Here is a 24,237-nt window from a genome sequence, read left to right on the forward strand (position 1 = left end):
CTAGCGGGAGAAACTCTTCCGCTGGTCTCTCTTCTCGCCACGTGGCGAGAGAGACCCGACAATAGAATCCCGCTGAACATAGCTTTATATATAATGCTTTTTTTCATAATTCTTTCATTAGTGTATAATCCTAATTTATTATAAAGTTAAACTAGAGGGTTTTAATTTTCTCCACTAAATTAGTAAGTGATTATTAAATTTATCTTTACTGAGAGTTTTTAAATAATAAATGAAGAAAAATTATCTTCTAACACTTTCCGTGAACAACACCAGTACTTCCCAACCACACTTTAGCACTTTCTTTGAGGATTAAAGGTTGTGAAGGATTATTGAGGGTTAATTTATAGAGAAAGGTTAACAATTTATGTTTTGTTTTTGAAAAAGAAAGGGAGGGTTAAAGAGGAATAACAAATCTCACCATAATTATTTATAATCTCTATCTTTTCGGGTGTTATGGAAACTTATAAAAATCAAAATCAAGAGTCAGGGTCTTTTCTAATATTATCACCTTGCGAGTAAAAAAAAATAAGAATGCTTCCACAATTCACACAACTCTGTCCCTCCTAACCAACATAACACTGCCCCTTTCCGCCTTTCTATAACCTTTAATCCAAACAAAGCGCAGGGATTGTTTGAGTTATAGATTATATAATAACTCATCCATAACCCACCATCCCATAACAAGTCATAACCAGCAACCATAACAAGCTATTGTGTATGTTAAATCGAGATGATAAACAAAAACTGCTTAGATAGTTCAAAGAGTAATCATCTTACTGCATTTGGAAGGATATTAATACTGCATTATTGCAAAAATAAATGTAAATTTTTTATTTTAAACCCCTTTTTCTGAATGAACTAAGGCAGCGAACACGATGGTCGTATATGTATAGTCCCATTGATTTTCGTTTTAACAAAGGTTAGTTTGCAATAAATTTGATTCAGAAAAATTAATGTGAACGTCACTTTCATACAAATAGTTTTCATATAATGGTTCATACATTAAACATGTTAGAAAATCCCAACTTGAATAACTCACATAAGACAAGCCTAGGCAAAATATCGTATATACAATCAAATGATGATAAGATTGTTGAATATAGAGGGACCATTCTAAGGGGTTAAGTGAAGCGATACAAGTTATCAACTTAAACTTAAAATTAAAAGGTTCAAAATTCAATCATTATTAGTGGAATTCCCATTGCCTTTACTTTTCTTTATCCCCAATTAGGCTTATGAGCTTTATTTATTTATTTATTTTCGGTGTGTATCTTGGTATCCAGAAATCTAATGGGATTTGACTAATTCAGTTGGGAGATCGAGCATTAAAGGTTATTCTCTCTCCCAACAAGTGCGTTTTTCGGAATTCAAACTTGTGTTTTCTTCTTTACGAGGTGAGCTACTTACCACTCAGCCAACACTTTTGTTGGTGCTTACTAGCTTTATTTGTAATAGGAAAGTAGAAGGATCATGCTGAGATGAGAAGAAAACTTCGAGGTGCGAAGTGGAATAAAATAATATTTTGGTGATCAAATAAAATTCGACAACACTGCTCCCGCGTACATTTCCTACTGGACTCCTCGCCACGCTCCCAATGGCCGATTGACGGAAGCTCTTCACCCAGTCGGCCAGTGGTCAAATCGCTCTGACGGAGGAGACTTCTCCGACTCGCGATCAGTTCCCGTCCGCCGGCAGCTATCAAGTGAGCTGCATTCTCCGTCTTTCCGATTTGGGTTTCTGATTCAGCAAGTAGGTTTTTTATTTTTTTGTGTTATGCTTACTGAGGAGTTAGTGGCCATGGATAGCTGGATCCCACACTGATGACTGATCAGAAGAATGCTGAATTTTGTCTTGTGCCGCCTGCGGCAAACCTAAACAGTGTTGCATGTTGATCAGGAAGCTCTTAGCGGGCTCTGCTGGGCTAAAATTGGGATGGGGAACAGTTGGATTGCTTTGATCAAGTCTAATCTGCTCTGATGTTAAAGATTTTGTGCCATTTCATGAAATTTCCAATGCCCTGTTACTCTTTTTTGTGATCGCGCGAGCTCGATTGTTCGAAAATGGTAATGCTTTTGTGGATTCTTGAACGAAATACGTGTTCATGCATGTTTCTCTTTGTGCATTCTGATGTGCAGGTATGTACCGAACGCGTAAGCGAGTGAGAGATGAAGGGGTTGCTTCTTCAGTGCAACAATCGAGAGCTGAATCCTCTAGAATTAGAAATGATGGGGTTGCCTCTATGATACGAAAATCTCGAGCTGAGTCGTCTATTGTTAGAGATGATGGGATTGCCTCTAGGATACGGAAATCTCAACCTGAATCCTTTAGAGTTAGAGATGATGGGGGTGCCTCTTCGATACGAAAATCTCGAGGTGAAACTCCTAGGGGGCCACAACAGGATCACAGTTCCTTTAGGGATGATGACGAGGAAGTCTACCCTAGGCAAGATATCAGCAGCGGTGCAGTGAATGACAGAGTCTACTCTGCGATTTTGGAGACAATCAAGAGTATTTTGCCAGAAGTTGAAACTTCACAAAAAAATGCTCATGACAAGACGCCTGCTCGTCCTCCTGCTGGTGGTGGAATATTCTGGAAGGATAAGTCTGATTTAGAAGCGTTTCGTGACCGTGCTAATGAGGCACATGCATCAAGATACCGAGAGAGTGATGGTGAATATAATAGTACAGAAGCACTCCATAAGAGACTTGAGAGACTCGAGCAACTGTTGATGTCTTCTCAAACAGCTTCAGTGGTGAAACAACAGCAAGACCATCATAATGATATCTTGATGAGACTCTTAGGTCTCTCTTCAGATGCCCATCAAGTACGACTTGGGCAAGGTAGAACTGAGATGCAATAGTTCTGTGTCTTTTAGTGAATAAATGATTTTTCATCTATCTTCCTTTGTTTACACCATGTAACTCTTGTTGTTACAGGAAATATCAAGGAAATTCACAGGCCTGCAAATATCTCCAGAGTCCTAGAGGAAGTAGGTTCTCAAGTCCAAGCAAGATATCCGCCACGGTCCCAAAGGAATATAGAGAGAGAAACATTTGCACCTCCACGCATTTCCTTTCCATTTGAGAATTCTCGTGAACTGCTAAACAGAGGTATTAAAATTAACAGGGCAATATGACAAGTACCAGTGCCCTTAATGTGTTGGACTAATCCACGACTGGATGTTGAACAAATATATTTACGTTTCTTTTAAACTGGTCAACTTTTATTCTTGCAGGTAATGTTGCAGACAACAGTAAGCATGCAAGTAATCATGGAGTCCGTGAGAGAACTGCCTGTCAAGTACAGTCGAGTTCTCGAGCACCGTCACATGGCAATTTGGAACCACAAATCTCTTCACGTTTGCCAAATTCCTTATCCGTAGTTGATGCTCTTGAAGTGCTCCTCTCTGGTAAATAGAACCCTATTTTATCGTTAGGATGTTGATTAATACTAGAAGGCATCATTGATGGTAGACAGGATGTTAATTGTTGATGATATCCATTCACTTTTGGTGTTCCTTGATTAAGTTGTTCTTTTGTAGGAAGTATCACTGGAAATGGCAGACGTGAATACGGTCAAGAAGATATAAGCCGTATAGGTTCTCAATTTCAAGCAAGCCATCAAGAACAATCTCAGGATAATTTAGAACGAGAAATCTCTTCCCCTCCATCAATTCCCTTAGCCATGGAGGACTCTCCAGAAGAGCTTATCGCAGGTGCAGGACCTTTTTTTTTTCCACTCGTATAATAAAGCTCAATATATATGCGAGGTGGATTAGGGATGTATATTTTTGGTATAATCAGAATTACACTTGGGGTCTCTACATGTTTATGGGCATGATTGATTTTATGTCATGTTCTTGAAACCTTTTGTGTTTTGTGACCCCTCTTTTTTATATATGCTTAATTACGCATCTACTTGGTGCCTCTTAATTTTTTTTTCCTTTACTACTCAAAGCTCAATATATATAAAGGGCAATGTGAAATGTGTATGTATGTCAGGTATATTGATCAAGAGCTAATTGACAATTTTTACAGGAAACATGATGGGTAATGGTAAGCAGGCAAAGATTCATAAAGTCCAAAGTCGAGGAGAGTCTCAAGTCCGACATGAAAATTCAGACTCACAAATGTCTTCATTCCCGCCAAATTCCTTGCCAACTGAGGATTTTCTTGAAGAGGGTGTCATGGGTATTAGAACCTTGTTCGATCAGTGATCCAAGTTACGTAAGTATATAATTTTGTACTTGAGCATCTGGCTTGGCTTTTGTTATTGTAGGGAATACGTTAAAAAACAAGTGGGCAAAGGTCCATAAAACACAAGGCCCAGTAGATTCTCAGCTTCAGGGAACCAATCCTGCACAAGTGTTTGAAAATTCAGATCCTCAACTCTCTGCAGCTCCATTAAATTCCTTACACATGGAGGACTCTCCTGAGTTGCTTAGAACAGGTACTGAAACTTAATACTCAGTAACACAAATAATAATAATAAGCGAGGGTCAATGTGGAGACTATATGGCTGTGTTGTGAATGGGACTCTTCTTCCCGGTTAATTTGTTGATCACAACTATTTATCTGCCTTAATTTGTTGATCACAACTATTTATCTGCACTAGTTAACTCATATCAAGGAAGGAGAATGGAAAATCAAAAGCTTACAATGACTCATGGATTCCAATATGAAACAGATTTTCCAATCCAAACACTTCATCCAGCACAATCACATGAAGACTCAGACCCGCACATCTCTTCACATCAACCAAGTCCTAAATCAAGAGAGGAATCTCTGGAAATGCTTGTCACAGGTTTTGAACTTTCTTTGCGCAATATCGAAGTTTAATTAATAATAATGGAAACTTAATAGCAGAAAGTACACATACATATGTTGCTATTCTGTATGCCTTTTCTGTTATTTTATATGTATTATCATTCAAGAAGGATTTTTAATTATCATTCAAGGAGAACTCAAGGTATTTCTTCAGGGCATTTACATTCTCTAAAACTGAGTAGTCAATACGTTTTCAGGATATGTCATGGAAAATCGTAAGCGTGGGAAGATTCGTAAAGCTAAATGCCAACCCAGGACTCAAGTGCAAGATACTGTTCCATTAAATTCTTTACCCATGGAGGGTTCTCTTGAAGTGTGTAAAAAAGGTATAAGAACTTGCTTCTCTCACTATTGCAATTATTATTACCAATAACTGCCAACGTGACTTGCAGCCAGATTTTAGTTGTGAATGACTTTTTCTTCTATTTGGTTATTAAATTGATCGATTTCTCTTTGATTTTGTACTTAATCTATAAAATCTATATAGTAATGCTAAAGGAAAACTGCTTTAGTTTCACTTTAATAGTCAAAACTTCTCCTATATTCTAGGAAAAATTTTCTTTGCTCTCATAATTGAAAATAAAAAAAGAACAATGTTTTTTGGGGTTTAAAATAATTTTAAAATAAAAAGTAAAAAAAAAGAAAAAAAAAACACTGAAGTGCAGTGAGAGGAGCGGCTGGTGGGGGCCTCACCCCACAATCGGGGTCGTCATTCACCTCAGTGGCCACCTGTGACCTGCCAAGGCAGTGGCAGTTGCCAGAGCATCCCTGCTGCCTCTTTCTCTCTCCCTTTCTCTATTTCTTTAATGTGGAGCGGTGAGGTCTCCTTGGCGGCACTGCCATCCCAATGGGGATGCCGACGACCACTAGATCGACTAATTATGTTTAAATACAGCTACACACCCTAGAGAAATGTCATGACTAATACGGCCCTCATCTATGGTTTCATCCTCTTTCTAATTGATTTATTTATCACAAAATTATGTTGCAATTCCACCAAAAATACAACTCTACACTGTAACACTTATGCATATGTGTCAAATAGGTAAAAGGGGCAGAGGGTGCACACGCTTGGATGATGTGTGGAATATGCCAGAGGGAGAATGCATTATATGTGAATTCAATGAACAATGTCAACCTGTTAAAGCAGAGGGTCGGTTACTTACCAGATTTATAGGGACAGTTGTACGGAAACCTAATCTGGCTCCTCTGGATTTTAAGGGTTGGAAACAAATGCCCCAACAGAAGAAAGAAGAGATGTTAAAGATAGTTGAGGTATGATCCTGAAACTTCCAGTGATAAGAGTTCTTTTACAAAGCTCCCCCTGGATTCAGTTGAATTTTAACTCTGCCTTCATTTGGTAATAGTCCAAATTCCTGATTCCTGATGAGCGCAAAGAAGAGATAAGGGCGTGGATCATACAAGACTTGGCTGATAAATGGAGGAACTACAAATGTATCTTGAGAGGCAAATATTATGATGAAAGCAAGCCACTTTCTGAGTTAGTGAAGTTGCGCCCACCAACTGTTGACAACGATCAATGGATCGGGCTTCTGAATCTTTGGAACTCGCCTAAGTGGAAGGTAAAAATGCGTATATATCATGTGCTGGCTAATCTTATGATATTTAAATCTCTTAAGATTTGCTCTTTTCTTCGGCAGAGGATGAGTGAGGTCAATAAAAAAAACCGGGAAAATGGCAAGATCAACCACACCTCTGGGACACTGAGTTTTGCGATGGTGGAAGCGGAAATGGTTATTCTCTCTGATTGTCTAGTTTTTGTTGCTAAAAAAAGTAGTTTCTTTCACATAGAATTCATTCTTTGCGACATCAAACTGAGTCAATCGTTCTATTGTTTATTTTGCCTTGTTGGTTATTTTGTTATAGAAGGAAAAGAATGGAGTAGCACCAACACTGGCCCAAGTGTATGAAAAGACCCACAGGCATAAAGATGGCACCGATGTGAATGAAGAAACTGCTAAAGCAATTGTATGTTCTTAGCGTACTCTGATCTTAATATTATTTTGATTTTGCACTAGGAGATTTATTAGACTGTGGATCGACTACTTATGACAGGAAGATTTTGAGAAATTTGGAACCCGAGATTTGGAGGCAGATGAAGTCGGCAATACTTTGAAGGATGGCACTTATGGTCAATATTATTACCCTGGAAAACTAGGCAGAATGCGTGGTAAGAGGAAGGGTCCAAATCTATGGAGCTGTGGAAGATCTAAACGTCTTCAAACTGTAAGGATAAGTAGGGAAGAGTATAGAAGTACCCTGCAGCAACAGAAGTCGATGAAGGAGCAACTACGAGCTCAAGAGGAGCGACTCAAAGGCCTAGAGAACAAGATGGGCGCATTGTTGTCTACTCTTCAGGAGAACCTGCCTCAACAGGACTTGGTCAATATTTTGAAAAAAGCCACACAAGCTGAGGTATGATATACCTTCCATTTGTACCTTTATTTTGGGTTTGTGTTTCATCTGTAACGAATTGGCTTCAGGTTCCAAGTGACTCTGCTGGATCTGATCCTGAGTACCTGGAGCCACTCTGAATAAATCAATCGCTCCTTGATATGGAGGTAACATTGGCATGATGTAGGTTTTGGTTCGATAATTATGGGGCTCTCCTGCTCGTAAGTTGTTCTAGAGGGCTCCTTGTCTATCATTTGCATTTACTGCATGTGAAGGTCTCAGTCGCTTTTTTCTTATGAAACTGTATTTAAGTTTGTCTATGACTAGTCTCTCTTCGTTACTGCTACCCTCATATATCAGAAACTCTGATGTTAAATTTCATTGGAATGTTGCAATGCCTCTGGCCAAGACTTCTATTGGTCTATCAATCCTAGTTACTGTTATCCTTGTATATCGGTAACTCTGATGTTAAATTTCAACGGAATGTTGCAATGCCTCCGGCCAAGACTTCTATTGGTATCAATGGGATCATTGTTGAAGACCTGACTAACCTTTTTGTGTTTTTTCTTCAAATTTTCTTCAATTTTCTGGATCTCTTCAATTGTAATAAAGCGTCATCTGCCTACTAAAGCTGCTTTTCTTTTGCTCCTCTTCTTGGACTAAGAAGCTGACTCCTTGCACGCAATGTTCGGTTTTTAATCTGCCAATATTGCTTCACCTAGTCGAAGCCATCCTATGATTAGTTGGTCTTGAGAAGAGTGGAAACATGCCCGGATCTATAGAGAATTCCATTCGTGATGGATATCTAACAGGATTGTGAGCAGATGCTCAACTCATTGGGACGATGTTCTTTTCGGAGGGAAAGGGAGAGGAGGTGAGGTAGTGTTGTTGTGTCAAAGAACATTTTATATTTTACTTCTTCTCAAAGATTTATGGGCCGTCTGATCGATTTATACAGGCCTGTGATCTAAGCTAATTGTTTGCGGTCGATACAAGTCCCGAAGAGAACAAATCCAGGCTGAATAGTGTCCAATGAATTCCTAAACAAAATAGGATGGTAAATTTTTTTTCTCTTTTTTTTTTTTCGTATGTATTATCTGATTTTCTAATATTTAATAGGTTCTGATTAATTTATAAAATTCGAATTTGAGACGTGGCTCAGGAAAGTGACTGATACAAAATCATTTGAATCAATCAACTCACAGTGGTAAATGAGATTGTAATCAGCATATACTAAGGGCTCTAACTCCCAGCCGAAAACAGCCAACCCAACCAATTGCGAAGGGCCAACCGTGGAAGAAGCCGCAAGCTTTGACATTTTTATTCCTTCTGTCCATCTTTCCTTATCGGGCCATTTATTTACGGGACCCAGTGGACAAAAATAATATTTCGGATGATTAGTATTTTTTTTTTCAGTGAATATTGAGAATTCATTTATAATATAAACATGTGATGGGTACAGGATAAAAAGTTCAAAAAATCGAAATTACAAGATCAGAAAATTTGGATCCTCCAGGCATACTACATAGAGTTAATTGAATGTGAAGGTCACCAAACAGAATAGGCACAGATACAATGTAACAACATTTCGAAGTTTCAATCAAAATCATTTACACACATGGATCCCGGCTAAATCAGAAGAGGGTACTCAAGACATATTCCATGTTAAACTCAGCCATCTGATGCCGATATTAAGAAGAGACATCGACACCAGAGCAAAGAAGAAGGGGTCTTGAGCCGTATCCAAGCGTCATGAACCATTTAAAGAATTGTGTCAACCGGTAGGATCACAGCCTAGGCTAGGGAGGACTGTTGACCAATCCGGCAAATCGGGGAAGACACCAAATTGCGGACCAATCTGATGGGACCGAGGAAGGCTGTCAACCAATTTGGCAGGGTCAAACCTAGAACTACTAAGTAACTTCGGTTGGTTCAAACCAGTGACCACGACAGGGAGCCCTAAAGAGGCAATCCCATGTAGTCAAACCAAGAATAATTTAGCAATCTCGGTTCATTCAGACCAGCAATCGAGCAGGGGAAGACGCCAAGCTGCCAATCAAACCGGCCTCTGCCACTCCACTACTACAACAAGACAGACAAAACAGCCGGATAGGCTCAAGAAGCCCGAGCTAACACACCAGAACAAAAACGGTCGAGTCAATAGAGAGGAAAAGTATGGCAATGGTCCAATTCTACCTGAGGGAGGCAATTCCTTAACACAAAGGGGTGAAGGGGGCACTGCGGGTGGAGCTATAAGCCGAAGACAAAGAAGCCACTCCATTTTATTACCGTCAGAGGTGCCAACACCGAGGAGGAAACGCCATGGTCAGATCTCTACAAATGTAGAAGTGAATGGTCCGATCTGGGCCCAAGGGAGTCCAAAGCTGAGCATAAAGCATCCAAAACAGGGAAGAAGGGAGGAGGCCAGTCCAACAAAGTAGACTTGGTTAAGACTTGGTTAGGAGGCGGTCAGCCGATTTGGAAGCGGACAGGAGGGGGTCAGGGCCATTTATAGGCGGCGCTGCCGCTGTCTCACTATCAGTGGTCACCACCACACGCCGCCATAGGTCCGTTCGAGGAGGGAGAAGGTTCGATCACTGGAGGGGAGTGGGTGACAGCCATTACAGCCACCTCGCCGGAAACGGAGAGGAGGAGGAGGAGGAGGAGGAGGGCCTCTGTGACCTCTGGGACACCGTCAGAACCGTCCTTGCCACTGATCTGAGGGTGGAGACATCGGAGGGGGCCACTAGCACCAACTGCCAATAATGAACAGCGCCGTCACCGAGAACCAATGAGGATTGAGGAGGTCACCGACTGAGGAAGGCGGACAATCATCGTGGACCCCGTCGTGATCTGATGAATGTCTGCCACCTTCATAAGTGACCTTGTTTGAGTTTGGTTGGTACGTGGCCGACTCCGGAAGCCTTGTTCCGACTGTTTCGTATGATTTTGGCATTGCACCGGGGAGTAGGGATAGCTACAACGCCAGAGAAGGAGGCGGCAACATAATCTAATGTTTGGTTAATATCTAGTAATAATACAAAGTCAAATTATGTTAGGAAAAATTCATGGGTTTATTTCGGATTCGGGCCCATTCGCAACCCAAAAACTTAAGTTAATGGGTTGTTAGACCATTATCTCTTATAAAACTATGGATTTCCTCTCAACTTTTCCATGTGAGATTACTTCCTACACCAAGCCCTCACCATTCTCCACATAAGAGAGAAACCGGCCCAATAATTCCCCCCTTCTCGATTATATGGGGGACTTCAAGCCAGGCTTCCACTTCCGCACTTGGATACCAATTGTTAGGCCCTTCACTAGCCACGAGTTCCACACTCGGGCCTTGGCGTGGTGTGGGTTTCCACGCATAACGTGTGCACTTCCCTAAAATCGTTACCTTGGGCTCTGATACCACTTATTAGGAAAAATCCATAGACTTATTTCGGACTCGGGCCCATCCGCAATCCAAAAGCTTAAGCTAATGGGTTGTTAGACCATTATCTCTTATAAACCTATGGATTTTCTCTCAACTTTTTCATGTGAGATTACTTCTAATACCAAGCCCTCACCATTCTCCATATAGGAGAGAAATCGGCCCAACAAATTACACTGAGAATGCTTCATGATATGGAAAAGTCCATGTTCGAAGGTAATATGAGTTACGTGATTCAAAAAATTTCGTAATCTCACTAACATAAAGAAACCAAGTGATTACAACCATAGCATTATTAATATTGGAATGTGGGTCAGTTCCAGCTGTATGTTTTGCATCACAGCGCTAAGCCACTAGTCGTGCCTTGTGGCATAGAGTGGGCTTATCTGATCTGAACCAACCATCCAATTCCCAATATCAATGGCCATATCCGATACAAATGCAATGCAATAAAATAAACAATTAACCAAATATATAAAATATTTTTTGCTTTTTATTCCGTAAAAGAACAGATAAGAACTTGTATATATCTCGTGATCATACGACTTATGTTTTTGTCTCTTCGCGTGTCATGAGACTTGCAAGGTTCAAACGTCAATTTGTTCGAATCCATGAAAGTCAGATCTTTTCTCAATGCATCTTCCGTGATGTTGCTAAGAGGGTAAAACAATATTGGTTCACTCGATCGATTTCACCCTTGTTCCCACGTATGCTCGATGTAAATGTTTTAAGGCGTAAACAAAATGTTCTTCAGATAATCGAGAATAATGCGAGATTAACACCAAAAGGAGTGATGGTTTGAGATGCCAAGGAACCAAACTGACCCAACAAAGAGTAAAGAATGGTGAAATCCTTAAATGTAAGCTCATGGAGTATTTTAGGCCACACATACATCGTTCGGACTAACGCAATAGAATGGAACAATATGGTGAACGCAATGGTCATAACATTGAAATCCTTAAGAATATAAGTTCATGGAACTGAATTTGGATGTTCTTCTCGAACATGTCCATTTCTATATAGGCATGTTCAGTTTCTAGCTAGTACCCTTCACGTGGACAATGCAATTTGAGCTAATACTACGTCTGCAAACCGGAAACTCTACCGCCACCTGAAGCAATCGTTGATTCATCCCCGACGACATTCGATGGTCCCATCAGCTTCAAGTAATTCCGAGCCCACCACTTCGAATTAACCCCGACAGCTATCACGGTACTTCCACCGGTCTCAAAGAAGCTTAACTTTCTTTTGTCGAGCAAAAGAAGATTTGATTGAGAAGCAAAGCCTTGGCGGACAAATGAGCAAGAGCTTCCACTTCAAGGCTACGGACCGGGAATATAGTTGAAGGTCCAAATGTCCCCGAAGTTTCCTTCTTTTTTTTTTAATTATGATATTCAAAAATTTCAATAGGCTCTAATTAATTCAATTCGATCCAGATCAGTTCATTAAGAGATAAAACTCGCTCATAGTGAATTTAACTTGTTCAAAATAAATTTTTTCAATTCATAAGATTTGAACTTCGACCATTTTTCAATTTTACAAAAACTTTATTTTTTGGTAAAAAATGCACCAACTTTGATTTTCTTATCAAGTTAAGCACATGTGTCATTTTTCCATTTATTTTGCTAACGCTGCAAAAAACGGTGCTTACATGGTAAGCGGTGTCACCCTATGTTAGTAAATATAATAAAAATTTAAAAAAATAAAAAAGAGGGAAATGCTTTGATAGGAGAAAGGGTGAGGGTCCTGACTAGTCACCATAAGCTCGATTGGGGTCGTCGTTGACCTCATAGGACATCGATCGAGGAGTAGTGGTTGGGATCGAGGCTCCACCGGCCGAAATTAGGAGAACCCTTAATTTGACGATTCTCCTGATTCCGGCCGATAGATCCTTGATTTCATCCACCACTCCCCTATTAGGCTTTTTGGTGCCTTTTAGGGTCACCGGCAACTCCAATTGAAGGGCGGTGGGCCACCCTTTTTCCGATCAATGTCTTTCTCTTTTTTTTTCCCTTTAATTTTTTCAAATTTTTGCTGAATTGGCATGAAACTATTTAACATGTAGACACCGTTTTTCGCAAAGTCAGCAAAATGGATGGAAAATGGCACATATGCTTAACGTGATAAAAAAAATCAAAATTCGTGCCATTTTTAGCCAAAATATAAAATTTGTGCCGAAATTTAAAAAAAATCAAAATTCATGCTTTTTTATACCATTAACCCACAAAAATTATTTAGAGTTAATGTTCAATGAATCAATGGTGTACGGGGTGCAATCTGGGCCGTCCATCCAGTCGATGTAGTTGGCAGTTATCAACTCGTTTACTAACGGCGTCGTTTAGGAGGAGCAGCCGCAGGGACAATGCTCAGTTCACTCCCCCAATGGGGGAGAGAGAGAGAGAGAGAGAGAGAGAGAGAGAGAGAGAGAGAGAGAAGAGGCGGCCATCTATAAATACGCCCTCTGCGCACGAAATTTCCTAGCTCCTCTCTGTCCCTCTCTCTCTCCTGCAAAACTCAGAGCTTCCACGGCAGAAGAAGAGGAAGAATAAGGAGCGTCGTCGGCAGCGGCAGCTATGGGAGGAGGCAACGGGCAGAAGGCCAAGATGGCCCGCGAAAAGAACATGGAGAAGCAAAAGGCCGCCCGAGGTTCTAACCCCCACTGCTTTCCGGCTTTGATTACTGTCAAATCGGAGCGAAAACATTGGGAAACTCTTTAGATCTGTACTCAATTTTGTCATATTAGCCACTCAATCAAGCGCTTATCACAGTCGAATCCCTCAGCTTGTTCTTCAGATAGTCGATTTCCTGGCTTTTGATGCTGATTTGCTCCGATAGATGACGATTTTTGCCTCAGCATTGTTCTCTCTGTGGCGCGCATTTGATTGTTTGTGTGGTTAATTCGTTGTGCAGGAAGCCAGCTCGATTCGAACAAGAAGGCCATGACTATACAAGTAAATTACTGATCCTCTCTCCCACCGATCTCACCTGAATAGTGATGACAGTATTAGTAATTGTTGTGTACTCTTCTGATTTTGAACTTCGAGTTTTCATTATTTTGTGCTTGAATCTGCAAGTTTTCCGAGGCTCTCGCCTGCTTACTTATTGAAAAAGAAGGGATCTTGGTACTGAAAACCAATGCTCTGACACTTTGATAGCCTGCGAATGATCGATGACCTAGATTTCATTCAATTTACAAACTAACTATTTGTTCCGCTTTCTATACCAAAAGCCGTTTCACTGATCAGATGAACATTTGGTATCCCCCCATGGATAAGTGTTTGCTTATGTGCACATTCTTAAGCTTATTGGTTTTTTCAGTTCTCGGCTGAAAGCTTCATTTTCAAATTTGCTAAATACCAATTCATTGAAAAAATTAGTGATCTGAATGCGTGAGATGGATCGGGTTGTTGAAAGGTATCAAATTGCACTTGCTGTGTTCTCAGTGGTCATGCTCGAGACTTGTAACCGGTAGATCATTTATACGTTTTGTTGTGCTTCTATTGAATCTGTTCCCAGATATCCTGCGTAATGGCTTCCATTTAAATTGGTTTTGTTGGTCTAATGGTCTTTCTACTATACCAATCTTTTTATTGTATCTGCTCGACCCAATTTGTGGCAGTGTTGTTTGTCTCCCTCGTGTTCTCTTTGGATACCGATTTTATGGATGGCGACTGCTGATCTCAGTCATACCTATTGGCTTATCTTATTGCAGTGTAAGGTTTGCATGCAGACCTTCATATGCACCACCACAGAGGTTAAATGTCGGGAACACGCCGAAGCAAAACATCCGAAATCGGACCTCTATGCATGCTTCCCTCACCTCAAGAAGTGACAAATAGAAGCCCTGTCTGCTGTGGACCGGAATAAAGATGGCTTTGAAACTTCATACCTTGCATACTTCTATTAAATTGTGATCGTATGTGAAGCTTTTGTGAGGCAATCCTTTGTGCAAACTCTTTCGGGGCATTCAGCAGCTTTAAAAAGTTTGTGTGTATAGTATGTGGCTATATAAGTGTGTGACGTCTTTCTCTGTCTCAATGTTGATTACATCGTGCTACAATTGGGGATAAACTGTTCGTAAAGCTAGCTCAGTTACCGACCTATTAGCACCAACTGAAATCGAACCAAATGAATTGGATCAACTCCAGACCCTATCGTTTGCAAATCAATTTGCTTTCAGTTTGAAATTTCTTGATGAGGAAGCATTACCAAAATTACTGATAGAGAGGGAGAGACGGGATTTTGAAAGGAAGAACTCATCTGACTAGCATAACAACGGGAACCTGAGAAAGCGAGTACCTGTAAGCATCCCATACAGAAAAAGAAACCGACCAAGAAAAGTCGAAGAAAAAAATAAACACAGTTACTATTTGTGATACATATGACAACATGAGCCCCACCTGAATGTGATTCTCTTGCAGAAACCGGATGGTTGCTGTAAAAGCCATTGAATGTGTTACTGTGTCCGCATCCGACTATTCTCTGCAGCTCTCACTTGGTGGAAGTACGGATGTGCCTGACAAAGATAGTAGCAGATATAAAGTCCACTTAGTACTTCAAGTTCGTGAAAAATTAGATTGGTTGCTCAAGTCTTCCCTATGATCATTCTAGTTAGGGCTATGCACCGTACTTGCTCACGAAGGTAATATGAGTTGTATTGCTGTGAAGAAGATTTGTGTTTCAAACAAAAAAAGCATGAAATAACAAACCGCAACTCCCTCTTGCCTCATCCCAATGCATGACGATATTTTTTGCTCGAATTATCAAATGGTAATGCTCTCTAATAAAAGGAATGTGTGTTGGACGAATCAGGGATTACATACCATTGCTTCCCTTGCAGTAAGTCTGTCATGATGATCATAGCGAAGAAGCTTATCAAGAAAATCGATTGCCTGCATGGCATAAAGATTAACATCAACATTGTAAACAGTGTAACAGCATATCACAGACGAACATCTTGGAATTTTTATTGAAATCAAAACATATCCAGAGCATTTACCTCTGGGGACACTAGATGCTGATTATCTGCATTGATGAATCTCGACCACGGTTTCCTGCTGTGTCTGCATTAACTTTGTCTCAGAAAACTGAAAAATGCGATAGGAATAACTTGATCACAAGTGATACGGGTTAAAACTACTATCCCTCTGTCAACTAAATAGCTTTATATTTCATGCTTGACATAAGAAATGTGAGAGCATTGGCTTCTGATCATTTTTGGGATTTTGATGCCATAGAAACCAACTGAAAATCACATACTTGAAAGTTTCTAATATCAAAAGTAGGGTGAAAAGTGAACATCTCATTATGATGATACTTTATATATAATCCCACGAGGATGCGTTAAAAAAATTAAGCTCAGGTGCCAGACAGAGATTGATTATTCAGGCCTCTCATTTTCAGATGTGGAAGTGACTTGCTTCTTCAGCTAAAGAAGAAAAATGATCATGAACGTAAAGTATAACCTTCCAACAAGAGCTTCAAGCTGTGGGTCCAGCTCCAGGTGATACTTGTTCAAATATGCATTCAACTCATCTGTCCCAAGAACCTGATAAAAATTGCAACTAATTTATCAGATTTTAGTGCAGTAAAAGCGTGTAACAATATTTTTGCAGTCTAAACTTTGAGATCTCCGAACAGTTTAAACTACTTCAGCAGTGACCAAACAAATGACACCAAAGAGAAATAAACTTCTACTAAGGTTGGAGAAAGTTCAAATGTGTATGGCCAGCAAGCATATGATTGCTCAACAAACAGAGTTCTCAAAAGTACCTTGGCAATTTTGACAAGCTGGTCATGATTGTCATGGCCATAAAAGAATGGCTCCTTGCGAAATATCTGCATTAAGGGTTGAAAATAAAAATGTAATCAACCTTAAAATGCTACTTCACAAAAAGAATTTGATTTAAGTAAGCCCCCCTCAAAAAGTCAATGGTTGAATATTGACTCACCATTCCTGCAAACATACAGCCCAGACTCCACAAATCCAATGAGTAATCATAATCCTGAAGGTCAACAAGTAGCTCAGGCCCCTTAAAATATCTGGTCGAAACAAAGAAAACAATCAGACATCTTACAAAATTTACCCAATTGAAACTACTAATTTAGAATTAAAAGGGAAACGAAGACAACTGAAACCCAGATAAAATTTCACCTTGAAGCCACACGGACATTGTACTCTTTACCAGGATGATAGAATTCAGCAAGACCCCAGTCGATCAACCGCAGCTTTCGGAGCTCGTGGTCAATCATCACATTATGGGGCTTCACATCTCTATGCATTATACCTTGGGAATGGCAATAATCTAAAGCCTGCAGTCAAAAAGATGCATGAATCCTTTGAACACCAAAACTTTCAGAAGAGCATGAACAAGTATCTTTGCAATTACATAAAGTGCACCCACCAAACCCACAAGAAGAACAAGATGAAGAAGAAAATGTGAGAGCTGAACTGAACGATATCATCAATCAACATTAATATATTGCCCGCTATTTTGAGCTGAGTTTCTTTGTCATTGACTGAGATGACATGTATGTGGATTCATTACCAAGATTCACACGAAAACATACCTTGAGAAGTTCATAAATATAGTAGCGTATGTCATAGTCTGACAAGGTAGGGTACAGAACTTTGAAATCTGTACTGTTCACATATTCAAAAATCAAGCTGGGAGTTTTTGAGTGCTGATCTCTAACGATATCAAGCAGCTTCACTACATTTGGGCCACCGCAGAGATTTTGTAGTATTTTGATCTCTCTCTTTATCTGCACAGACATAAAGAAATATATCTTATTAGCAGGGTTTAAGCTTCTAGCAAATGTCAAATGACAGGCTGATAATAAAGTTGCTTGAAAAGACAAACAGTAGGACAAGTTTTCGATTTGAAGAGACTACGGTAGGTACCGCCAACTGGAGATTAGGTCCCACGTAAATTTTGCATATTGCTGAAAGATTCTTATAATCTAAATGTAAGCCAGTCTAACAATATTATATATTTAGCAAGTGGATATAGCAGAGCGTAACAAACTACACGCTAACGTATTGCCAAGAATAAAAATGGAAAAACAAAAATAAGCCAGGACAAATGCAAGCAAAGAAATTAAGATTACAAATCTTTTACATAAAGGTCTCTGCTCAGATCCCATGAAATATGGGCAGATTCATAAAGTCACAGTGAGGTGGAAAATGCAGGTGTTCACCTTCTTTTTCTTGACGGGCTTAAGGATCTTGATTATGCACTTCTCATTGTTGGTGACATTAATACCTTCGAAGACTTCACTGTATTTTCCTCTTCCAACTTTCCGGACGACCTCGTAGTCATCTTGATCGCTGAGTCAGACAAAGGAAAAGGGGGGGGGGGGGGGGGGGGGGGGGGGGGGGGGGGGGGGGGGGGGGGGGGGAAAAAGCATGGTCAGTACCTTGCACTTCAAAACAGCCACATCGTATCAAAGCCAGTACACAGCAGCAGCAAGGGAACCAACAAGATGCGAACACATTTCCAAGCAATGCGAATCGGCCAATAACGGCATCCTTCATTTTGCGGAGAGATAAATGATGACAAGGCACATCAAACAATACAAAGGGATCGGAATCGAGCAACAAGCTGATGCTGCAACAAGAATTAACTACTAGTCTTCTATTATCAACAACCACACAGCCAAATTAACTTCCCCGCCCAACTGCCAGAAAAAAATTTATCCTTTGCTTCACTAAACGAAACCCGAGCTCAGCCTCAATCATCCCAACAACAGTCCTTCCGCATCTTCTCGCCTCTCAAATTCAGAAACAACGCAGAACAGCAATTTGCCAGAACAATTGCAAGAAAACCACAAAAGGAAACGGAGAAAGTTCAGCTGCAAAACTCAGGTTACGAGCAAATCAGCAGCACAGCAGAATAATCGCAGCGAGAACGTGTTAGGGTTTGAACCCCTTTTACCCCCATTGGACGGTGAGAGACTCGTAATCCCAGTAATCCCGCGGCCGGTGGACGTTCACGTCGGCGTAAACGCGAGCTCTAGACATTGACGCCGGAATCCAGCGACGGCGGGGGGGCGGGGCGGATGTTATCTGCAGAGGAACAGATCCTCGGTGCCGGTTGATGGGGTGCGACGCAAGAGGATTCTTTGGTGGTTTGACGGATTGAAGAAATTATTGAAGACTGCTCGGTGGAGCTTTCACATCATGGGATTCCTTAGCAGAAAGCAAACTTCGTATTCAGTGATTTCGATTTTCGGATTTATTTCAGGATTTTGTCTTGAGAATATTTTCCCCAATTTATTTACTGTTTGTCTGTTCAAATCTATCTTTCTATTTTTGACGTGGGATAAATATTGTCTGCATAAACACAGTAACCGCCAGAAATAGTTTTATTATGCCTTTAATTAATAGTTTTCTTTCTTATGGATTTCTTACACAATTTAAGTATTTATTAAAATTTGATTAGATTAAGGTTGCATTTGGTTTCATAGTAGGATTTTAAAATCAGATTTTGATTTTGATTTTGAGTGGAATAAATGGGGTCCACCCTTTGACTTTGTATGAGTTATGTTGTTTTGTTGTGGAAAAAAGTGGTATAAATGGGGCTCACTCTTTGACTTTGTATGAATTATTTTGTTTTGTAATAGGTAGAGTTAAGTTAGAATTGTGATTTTAAAATTGCATCCACAATCCAAACAGGCTCTAAACACTCAAATCAGTTAGTAAATGATGATCATGCAGAAACAAAGGGTTGGAGCTCATTCCTCACGATATTCAGGTGAAAAAGAATCGATAAGAACCGATAAAATTCTTACGTGATACAAACTCATGGTTATTTACTTATGACTAAGATCAAGTGTCGTATTTTATAAACTCATGGCTCAGCGCTAATGAACTTATTAGACGTGATGCTCGCGCTACCGGAAGAAGGGAGAGAGAGAGATACATAGAGAAAGGAGGGAAAGATAGAGAAAAAAAAATACAGAGAGAATGTTTATTTGATTAATTTTACCATCACACCCTCAATTCAATGGTGATTAATCAATGAAATTTATAGTGGGCGTAGATAAAAATGAGAATTGAAAGTGAAACTTAAAAAGATTTTCGGCCCTCATATTAGCAGTAATAAAAGTTCATTAATTCGTTATATGCAATTTTACAGGTTCTTTTCTCACGTTGAGTGTGATGAGATATGATAACCAAAAGATTTTTTTGCTAAATAGTTATTTGTTTGTTCAATAAAAATAAATTCAAGTGATGAGAAGCAATATTAGCTTAATGAAATAATTTATTTTTAACTTATTTTCAAATTCTAAAAAGAAATTTATCTCTGTTCCTTCCGATTTATCATTCATCCCAGCAAAAAAAGGTAACTAATGTTAATTATAAGCTTTCTTTTTTTTCAGTGAACAATTATAAGCATTTAATATGAATTAGTCTCATCATTTGGGCAATTTATGTAGAATCTGGATATATATAATGTGAAAGCATGGCCCCGTTAGAGAATTCTGCAATTTTTTAGAAAAATTATCAAAATGGGAAAAAACACGTTTACCTATTAAAACGTGGAATCAATTTTCAAAGAAAATTCTCTTCTCCACTTCTCTAATTTATATAGGATTTGAAGAAGGCTTTTTTTTTTTTTTGGTTTCCTACGCTTCTCCACTCTTGAAGTGAAGTAGAAAACACGGTCCTCCAAAGTTTTTTTGTTTTCCTACGTAATAAGTGTGTTTGAGTTTTGATGATCATGGGGCTTTGATGCCACATCTTCTTGGGCCACTTTTTGTTGGCCACTTCTGGTGGCTCCCTCGTCTATCTTTTCTTTTCGTTTCTATGATCATGGGGCTTTGATGCCACATCTTCTTATAGTTGCATTCTCCTACAGCATCATTCATTCATATCTTTATGGAAGATCTGATTGACAAGGAGAGATCGTATAGTCAATCGAATAGGGTGTTAGGATGTGGCATCTGCAAGTAAACTCGTGTTCCTCGCGTTTCTTCTTCCTGGCCACTACTTTCTCCTTTCTTATTTACGGGGACTTGCCGTGTCCGTATAATCACTACAAGACTTCCAAGTGTGTGGGATCTATTCTAGACAGTCGACTACGTTCATCATAGTAGGTAAAAACAATACCTTAGCTTTTTACTCACTACACAACAAAAATAAACTCTTCAAAGTAAAAAGGTGGTCCCATACATAAATTCACATACAACTCCATTATACTCAATTTAATTTTTAATATTAACTTTTTCTAATTATGCATTACTTTTTTACATTTTTTCTCATAATTCAACACCACAATCATTACAATCCAATTAAAATCAAAATCAACAAATTAAAATTAAAATCTAACTCCCAAACCAAACGCAGCCTTAGCTTTCAGTTGGTTGAAATTGGTATTGGTGAAGATTTCACACTCTTGGTTCATAACTTTTGGGGATTATAACTACTTAAAAACGTTAAGGAAAACATGAAGGGATGTTGGGACTAAAAGTAGTTTTTTATTTTTATTTTTTTTCCCTATGATCTAAAATCAACTCGATATATCAGACAGGCTCAACATGATATAGGCTCGACCTAAGATAGAGGGAGAGCTCGGGGAAAAGGTATATTATGCGTGGTAGCATTTTACATTGTGTGAGCGACACATGATATATATCATCATGGATTTGATTCCCATTTTTGAATTTCAAAAATTAGATGTAAAAAATCTATATATATTATAACAAACTCCGAAGTTGATATTTCATGTGGCTATCTCATCCAAATTAAAAACATTTTAATCTCATGCTGTCACATCATTGAAATACTATGTCCTCTCATGCCGCCACATCAACATCTTATATTTTATAAATTCTTCATAATTTTTGTATGATATAATATTTCTATTAAAATAGAGTTTTATACTATTAATATATGTACGATATCTTAATTAAGTAAATTTATTATTGAATAGTTGCTCGTAAAATTGTGAATATTTAGTTGGGCAACTATATTATTTGATTATTGTGGATGTAATATATTATTGTACGCTTTTATAGTAATACGTACATGAAATGTTTTGGTAATTTATAGACATAGTATGGTAACGTATTCGTTATCGATTATATCTCAATACAGGTATTCAATATATATATATGTGTGTGTGTGTGTGTGTGTTATAACAAATAGAAGGACGATTTTCTATATTCAGAGAAATATGCATTTTATTAATTTATATTTTCAGCCATATACGTTAATATCAGATTTTTTGGGTGAAAATTTTGTGGAAGATATTGCCCTCGTAATTCCGGAAAATCAAGTATTAAAGATTATTCTCTCTCCCAATAAGTGCGTTTTTCGAGACTCGAACTTGCATTTTCCTTGTTAATATCAGATTTTATATCCGTGTAATTGCTCGCGCAAAAGTCATTTTTTTTTATGTGCACTTAGGTATTTGGAAGTCCGACGAATCTCAACTAATCAAGTTCAAGCTAGGTCGGTCCACTAAGAGGTAAAGTTTTCCTATATTTTCTCCATTCACAAGACTCGAACTCAACGTCTTACTTAAACGGAACAAATACTAAACCGCTTGAACCCATTCATGTCGGTGAAAGTGGGTGCTTTTGCACAGTCAAGCATAATTACATTTTTCTCCACGAAATTTTTAAAAAAAGAATCGATCTAAGTGTATGCAGTGAGGAGTACATACATACATGTGTTGAACAAAATTTGAACAAATTAAAGAAGTGACCGAGCGATCAATTCGCTCGTCAAACAACGTCAATAACACAGAGAAGGAGAGGGAAAGGGACATGTAGAGAGAGAGAGAGAGAGAGGGATCCGCGTAGAGTTAGTTAATAACGTCCTGCAACTTCAGGTAATTTGGTTAGTTATTTGTTTTTCCATAACACATTCCGTACACTCTGTTCCCTCTGAATGTCAGCTTGGTTCCGTTACATCCAGCCGGCCTACATGTAGGAGAGATCTCCCCAGCTCTCTCCTCGTTTCAGCGGAAATCCTCGTCTTCGTCCTCGTCGTCCTCGTATCCCTAGTCCCTAGCTCCTCTCCTGACGCCCCCGCGAAGCCTCCCAAGTCGTGAAATCATTCCGGCGGCGGCGATGGGATTGGACTGCTGGGACAAGATGAGGGTTCCTCTCAGGAACCTGTGGATCGATGTCGCTACGCGTCTTGGTGTCCGCAACCGCGGTAACTTACTATATACATCCACCCGATTGATTTCTCATCATCTTCTTTGCCCTATCTGGCTACGTCATGAATCTTGATTGTTACGAACATGTTGGGAAACAAACTTGCAGGGTTGCTGAAGCTCCGACAGGATGTGAGGAGATGCGAGTACGACGATGTCCATGTGATGTGGAACATGCTGAAGAAAAATGAAACCGAGGCGGCAGCCCTGAGCCCTAAGAGGAGGAAGAAGCGATCGTTCTGGAGCTTCTTCGATTGGGCCCGGTGCGCTCCCAACCTCCGCCACTAGCTCGATCGCCTATATCCACACCTATATCCATTAAGATGTCGTATATACTTCTTTTGTCGCTGTCTCCGAGCCGGCAAGGAATCAGAGCGAAAGAAAGAGCAGAAGTACCGATCACTTGTCGATATATTAGACTTATACTTCTCATTCGTCAGGATGAGACATTGGAGCAATGCACGTCAACGCGATGCCTCATCGTCCCACATATATATTAGCCGTATATAGTAACATAATTCTTCTTGCAGTACCTTGCTCCCAAAAATGAAAAAGAAAAAAAATCTCGACGTGCCTATATCATGTATACGTCGTGCCGTTACTGGGATTTCGATGATCACATGATTAATTGATGATGCTCTTTGGATGTATTTTTGTTTATAGCATATGTATACTTCCTCCTTGTTCATATCTCTTGTTCTTTGATATCATCACGCTATATATATCTACGTATAAACGAGCATGTAATTGGATCTATTGACATCGAGGGAGTCTCTCTTTAGTAGCTTCTATTTTTATAATCAAAAGCAGACTCAACTTTCTTCGGTTTATTCATTAAGTTAATTAGTCGATTATAACAATCAAAAGCTATCGATCGACTGTATATATTATTGATCTGTCTCATGTGATGTGAATATTATAATGCCAGAATTTGGTGAACTTGATAGCTACAGAGGAAATAGAGACTCCTGGCAAAAACTCCTTCATCGACAAAATATGTATCGACGATGAACACGGCCCGACTAAACAGGAGCATCTCGGAAAAAACTAGACATGCGTATACTGGTTCGATAAGCAGAATTTGCGTTCACTCAGCCAGTGTAGTTAGCTGCAAACCAATTGCACCTTCTTGAATCTTGTTTACGCCTGGACAATCAAGCATACCATTTTGCATCCCGGATTTTATGTGATTTCGGTTTGAGTTTTAAAATAGTAATTTTGATTTTGATTCTACTATTCATCAAGCATTTACCAGTTCGAAATGCCAGCTGTCATCTGCCGATTAACAAAATATTCAGATTTTATAGACATAGTAGAATTTATTGCATAAATCCCTCTGAAAATACCACTAAAACTACTGTAAAATATGTATAGTAATGTGACAATTTCG

General features: G+C 39.3%; 4 protein-coding genes across 6 annotated transcripts; 3 read left to right on the forward strand and 1 right to left on the reverse strand.

The window, feature by feature from the left end:
• Window positions 1-1,552: 1,552 nt before the first annotated feature.
• LOC116214149 lies at window positions 1,553-7,692 on the forward strand. Its single transcript, XM_031549472.1, has 15 exons — window positions 1,553-1,702; window positions 2,136-2,840; window positions 2,937-3,110; window positions 3,236-3,409; window positions 3,542-3,715; window positions 4,038-4,190; window positions 4,279-4,449; window positions 4,687-4,803; window positions 5,024-5,152; window positions 5,872-6,101; window positions 6,194-6,409; window positions 6,488-6,580; window positions 6,714-6,815; window positions 6,903-7,262; window positions 7,331-7,692. Exons 2-15 carry the CDS (start codon window positions 2,138-2,140, stop codon window positions 7,379-7,381), a joined length of 2,847 nt encoding a protein of 948 aa, XP_031405332.1. The 5' UTR covers window positions 1,553-1,702; window positions 2,136-2,137; the 3' UTR covers window positions 7,382-7,692.
• Window positions 7,693-13,074: 5,382 nt separating this feature from the next.
• LOC116213918 (uncharacterized protein At2g23090-like) lies at window positions 13,075-14,748 on the forward strand. The gene is made up of 3 exons (XM_031549061.1): window positions 13,075-13,323; window positions 13,588-13,628; window positions 14,390-14,748. The coding sequence occupies exons 1-3, from the start codon at window positions 13,251-13,253 to the stop codon at window positions 14,507-14,509; spliced, it is 234 nt and encodes a 77-aa protein (XP_031404921.1). The 5' UTR covers window positions 13,075-13,250; the 3' UTR covers window positions 14,510-14,748.
• Window positions 14,749-14,917: 169 nt separating this feature from the next.
• On the reverse strand, window positions 14,918-18,912 carry LOC116213916 (casein kinase II subunit alpha-2). 3 transcript variants are annotated; one of them, XR_004158174.1, is made up of 11 exons: window positions 18,615-18,911; window positions 17,878-18,007; window positions 17,248-17,442; window positions 16,832-16,989; window positions 16,629-16,719; window positions 16,450-16,515; window positions 16,143-16,225; window positions 15,677-15,740; window positions 15,501-15,569; window positions 15,078-15,193; window positions 14,918-14,960 (listed from the first exon to the last, which is right to left on the reverse strand). XR_004158174.1 is itself a non-coding variant. In XM_031549060.1 (10 exons), exons 1-10 carry the CDS (start codon window positions 18,698-18,700, stop codon window positions 15,134-15,136), a joined length of 1,002 nt encoding a protein of 333 aa, XP_031404920.1. In that variant the 5' UTR covers window positions 18,701-18,911; the 3' UTR covers window positions 14,918-15,133. The 3 variants fall into 3 exon arrangements, 1 of the variants encoding a protein (XP_031404920.1); XM_031549060.1 differs by having other exon boundaries at window positions 14,918-15,193; XR_004158175.1 differs by lacking the exon at window positions 14,918-14,960 and having other exon boundaries at window positions 15,175-15,193; window positions 15,677-15,764; window positions 18,615-18,912.
• A 3,609-nt stretch (window positions 18,913-22,521) lies between these two features.
• LOC116215154 lies at window positions 22,522-23,535 on the forward strand. The gene is made up of 2 exons (XM_031550756.1): window positions 22,522-22,846; window positions 22,957-23,535. The coding sequence occupies exons 1-2, from the start codon at window positions 22,759-22,761 to the stop codon at window positions 23,133-23,135; spliced, it is 267 nt and encodes an 88-aa protein (XP_031406616.1). The 5' UTR covers window positions 22,522-22,758; the 3' UTR covers window positions 23,136-23,535.
• The last annotated feature ends 702 nt before the right edge of the window (window positions 23,536-24,237 follow it).

This window comes from Punica granatum, chromosome 7 (assembly GCF_007655135.1).
Source record: "Punica granatum isolate Tunisia-2019 chromosome 7, ASM765513v2, whole genome shotgun sequence".
In the NCBI taxonomy this organism is placed as follows: domain Eukaryota; kingdom Viridiplantae; phylum Streptophyta; class Magnoliopsida; order Myrtales; family Lythraceae; genus Punica; species Punica granatum.

Excerpts from the sequence above, each read along its gene's own strand:
- LOC116213916 (XM_031549060.1), bottom strand. The coding sequence starts at position 18,700 with ATGTCTAGAGCTCGCGTTTACGCCGACGTGAACGTCCACCGGCCGCGG. Across the intron at positions 15,741-16,142 it reads CTTGAAGCTCTTGTTGGAAG|ACACAGCAGGAAACCGTGGT; the intron begins GTTATACTTTAC and ends AAGTTAATGCAG. Across the intron at positions 15,570-15,676 it reads AGCATCTAGTGTCCCCAGAG|GCAATCGATTTTCTTGATAA; the intron begins GTAAATGCTCTG and ends TATGCCATGCAG.
- LOC116214149 (XM_031549472.1), top strand. The coding sequence starts at position 2,138 with ATGTACCGAACGCGTAAGCGAGTGAGAGATGAAGGGGTTGCTTCTTCA. Across the intron at positions 4,450-4,686 it reads TCCTGAGTTGCTTAGAACAG|ATTTTCCAATCCAAACACTT; the intron begins GTACTGAAACTT and ends AATATGAAACAG. Across the intron at positions 6,816-6,902 it reads AAGAAACTGCTAAAGCAATT|GAAGATTTTGAGAAATTTGG; the intron begins GTATGTTCTTAG and ends TACTTATGACAG.
- LOC116213918 (XM_031549061.1), top strand. The coding sequence starts at position 13,251 with ATGGGAGGAGGCAACGGGCAGAAGGCCAAGATGGCCCGCGAAAAGAAC. Across the intron at positions 13,324-13,587 it reads GAAGCAAAAGGCCGCCCGAG|GAAGCCAGCTCGATTCGAAC; the intron begins GTTCTAACCCCC and ends TTCGTTGTGCAG. Across the intron at positions 13,629-14,389 it reads AGAAGGCCATGACTATACAA|TGTAAGGTTTGCATGCAGAC; the intron begins GTAAATTACTGA and ends ATCTTATTGCAG.
- LOC116215154 (XM_031550756.1), top strand. The coding sequence starts at position 22,759 with ATGGGATTGGACTGCTGGGACAAGATGAGGGTTCCTCTCAGGAACCTG. Across the intron at positions 22,847-22,956 it reads TCTTGGTGTCCGCAACCGCG|GGTTGCTGAAGCTCCGACAG; the intron begins GTAACTTACTAT and ends ACAAACTTGCAG.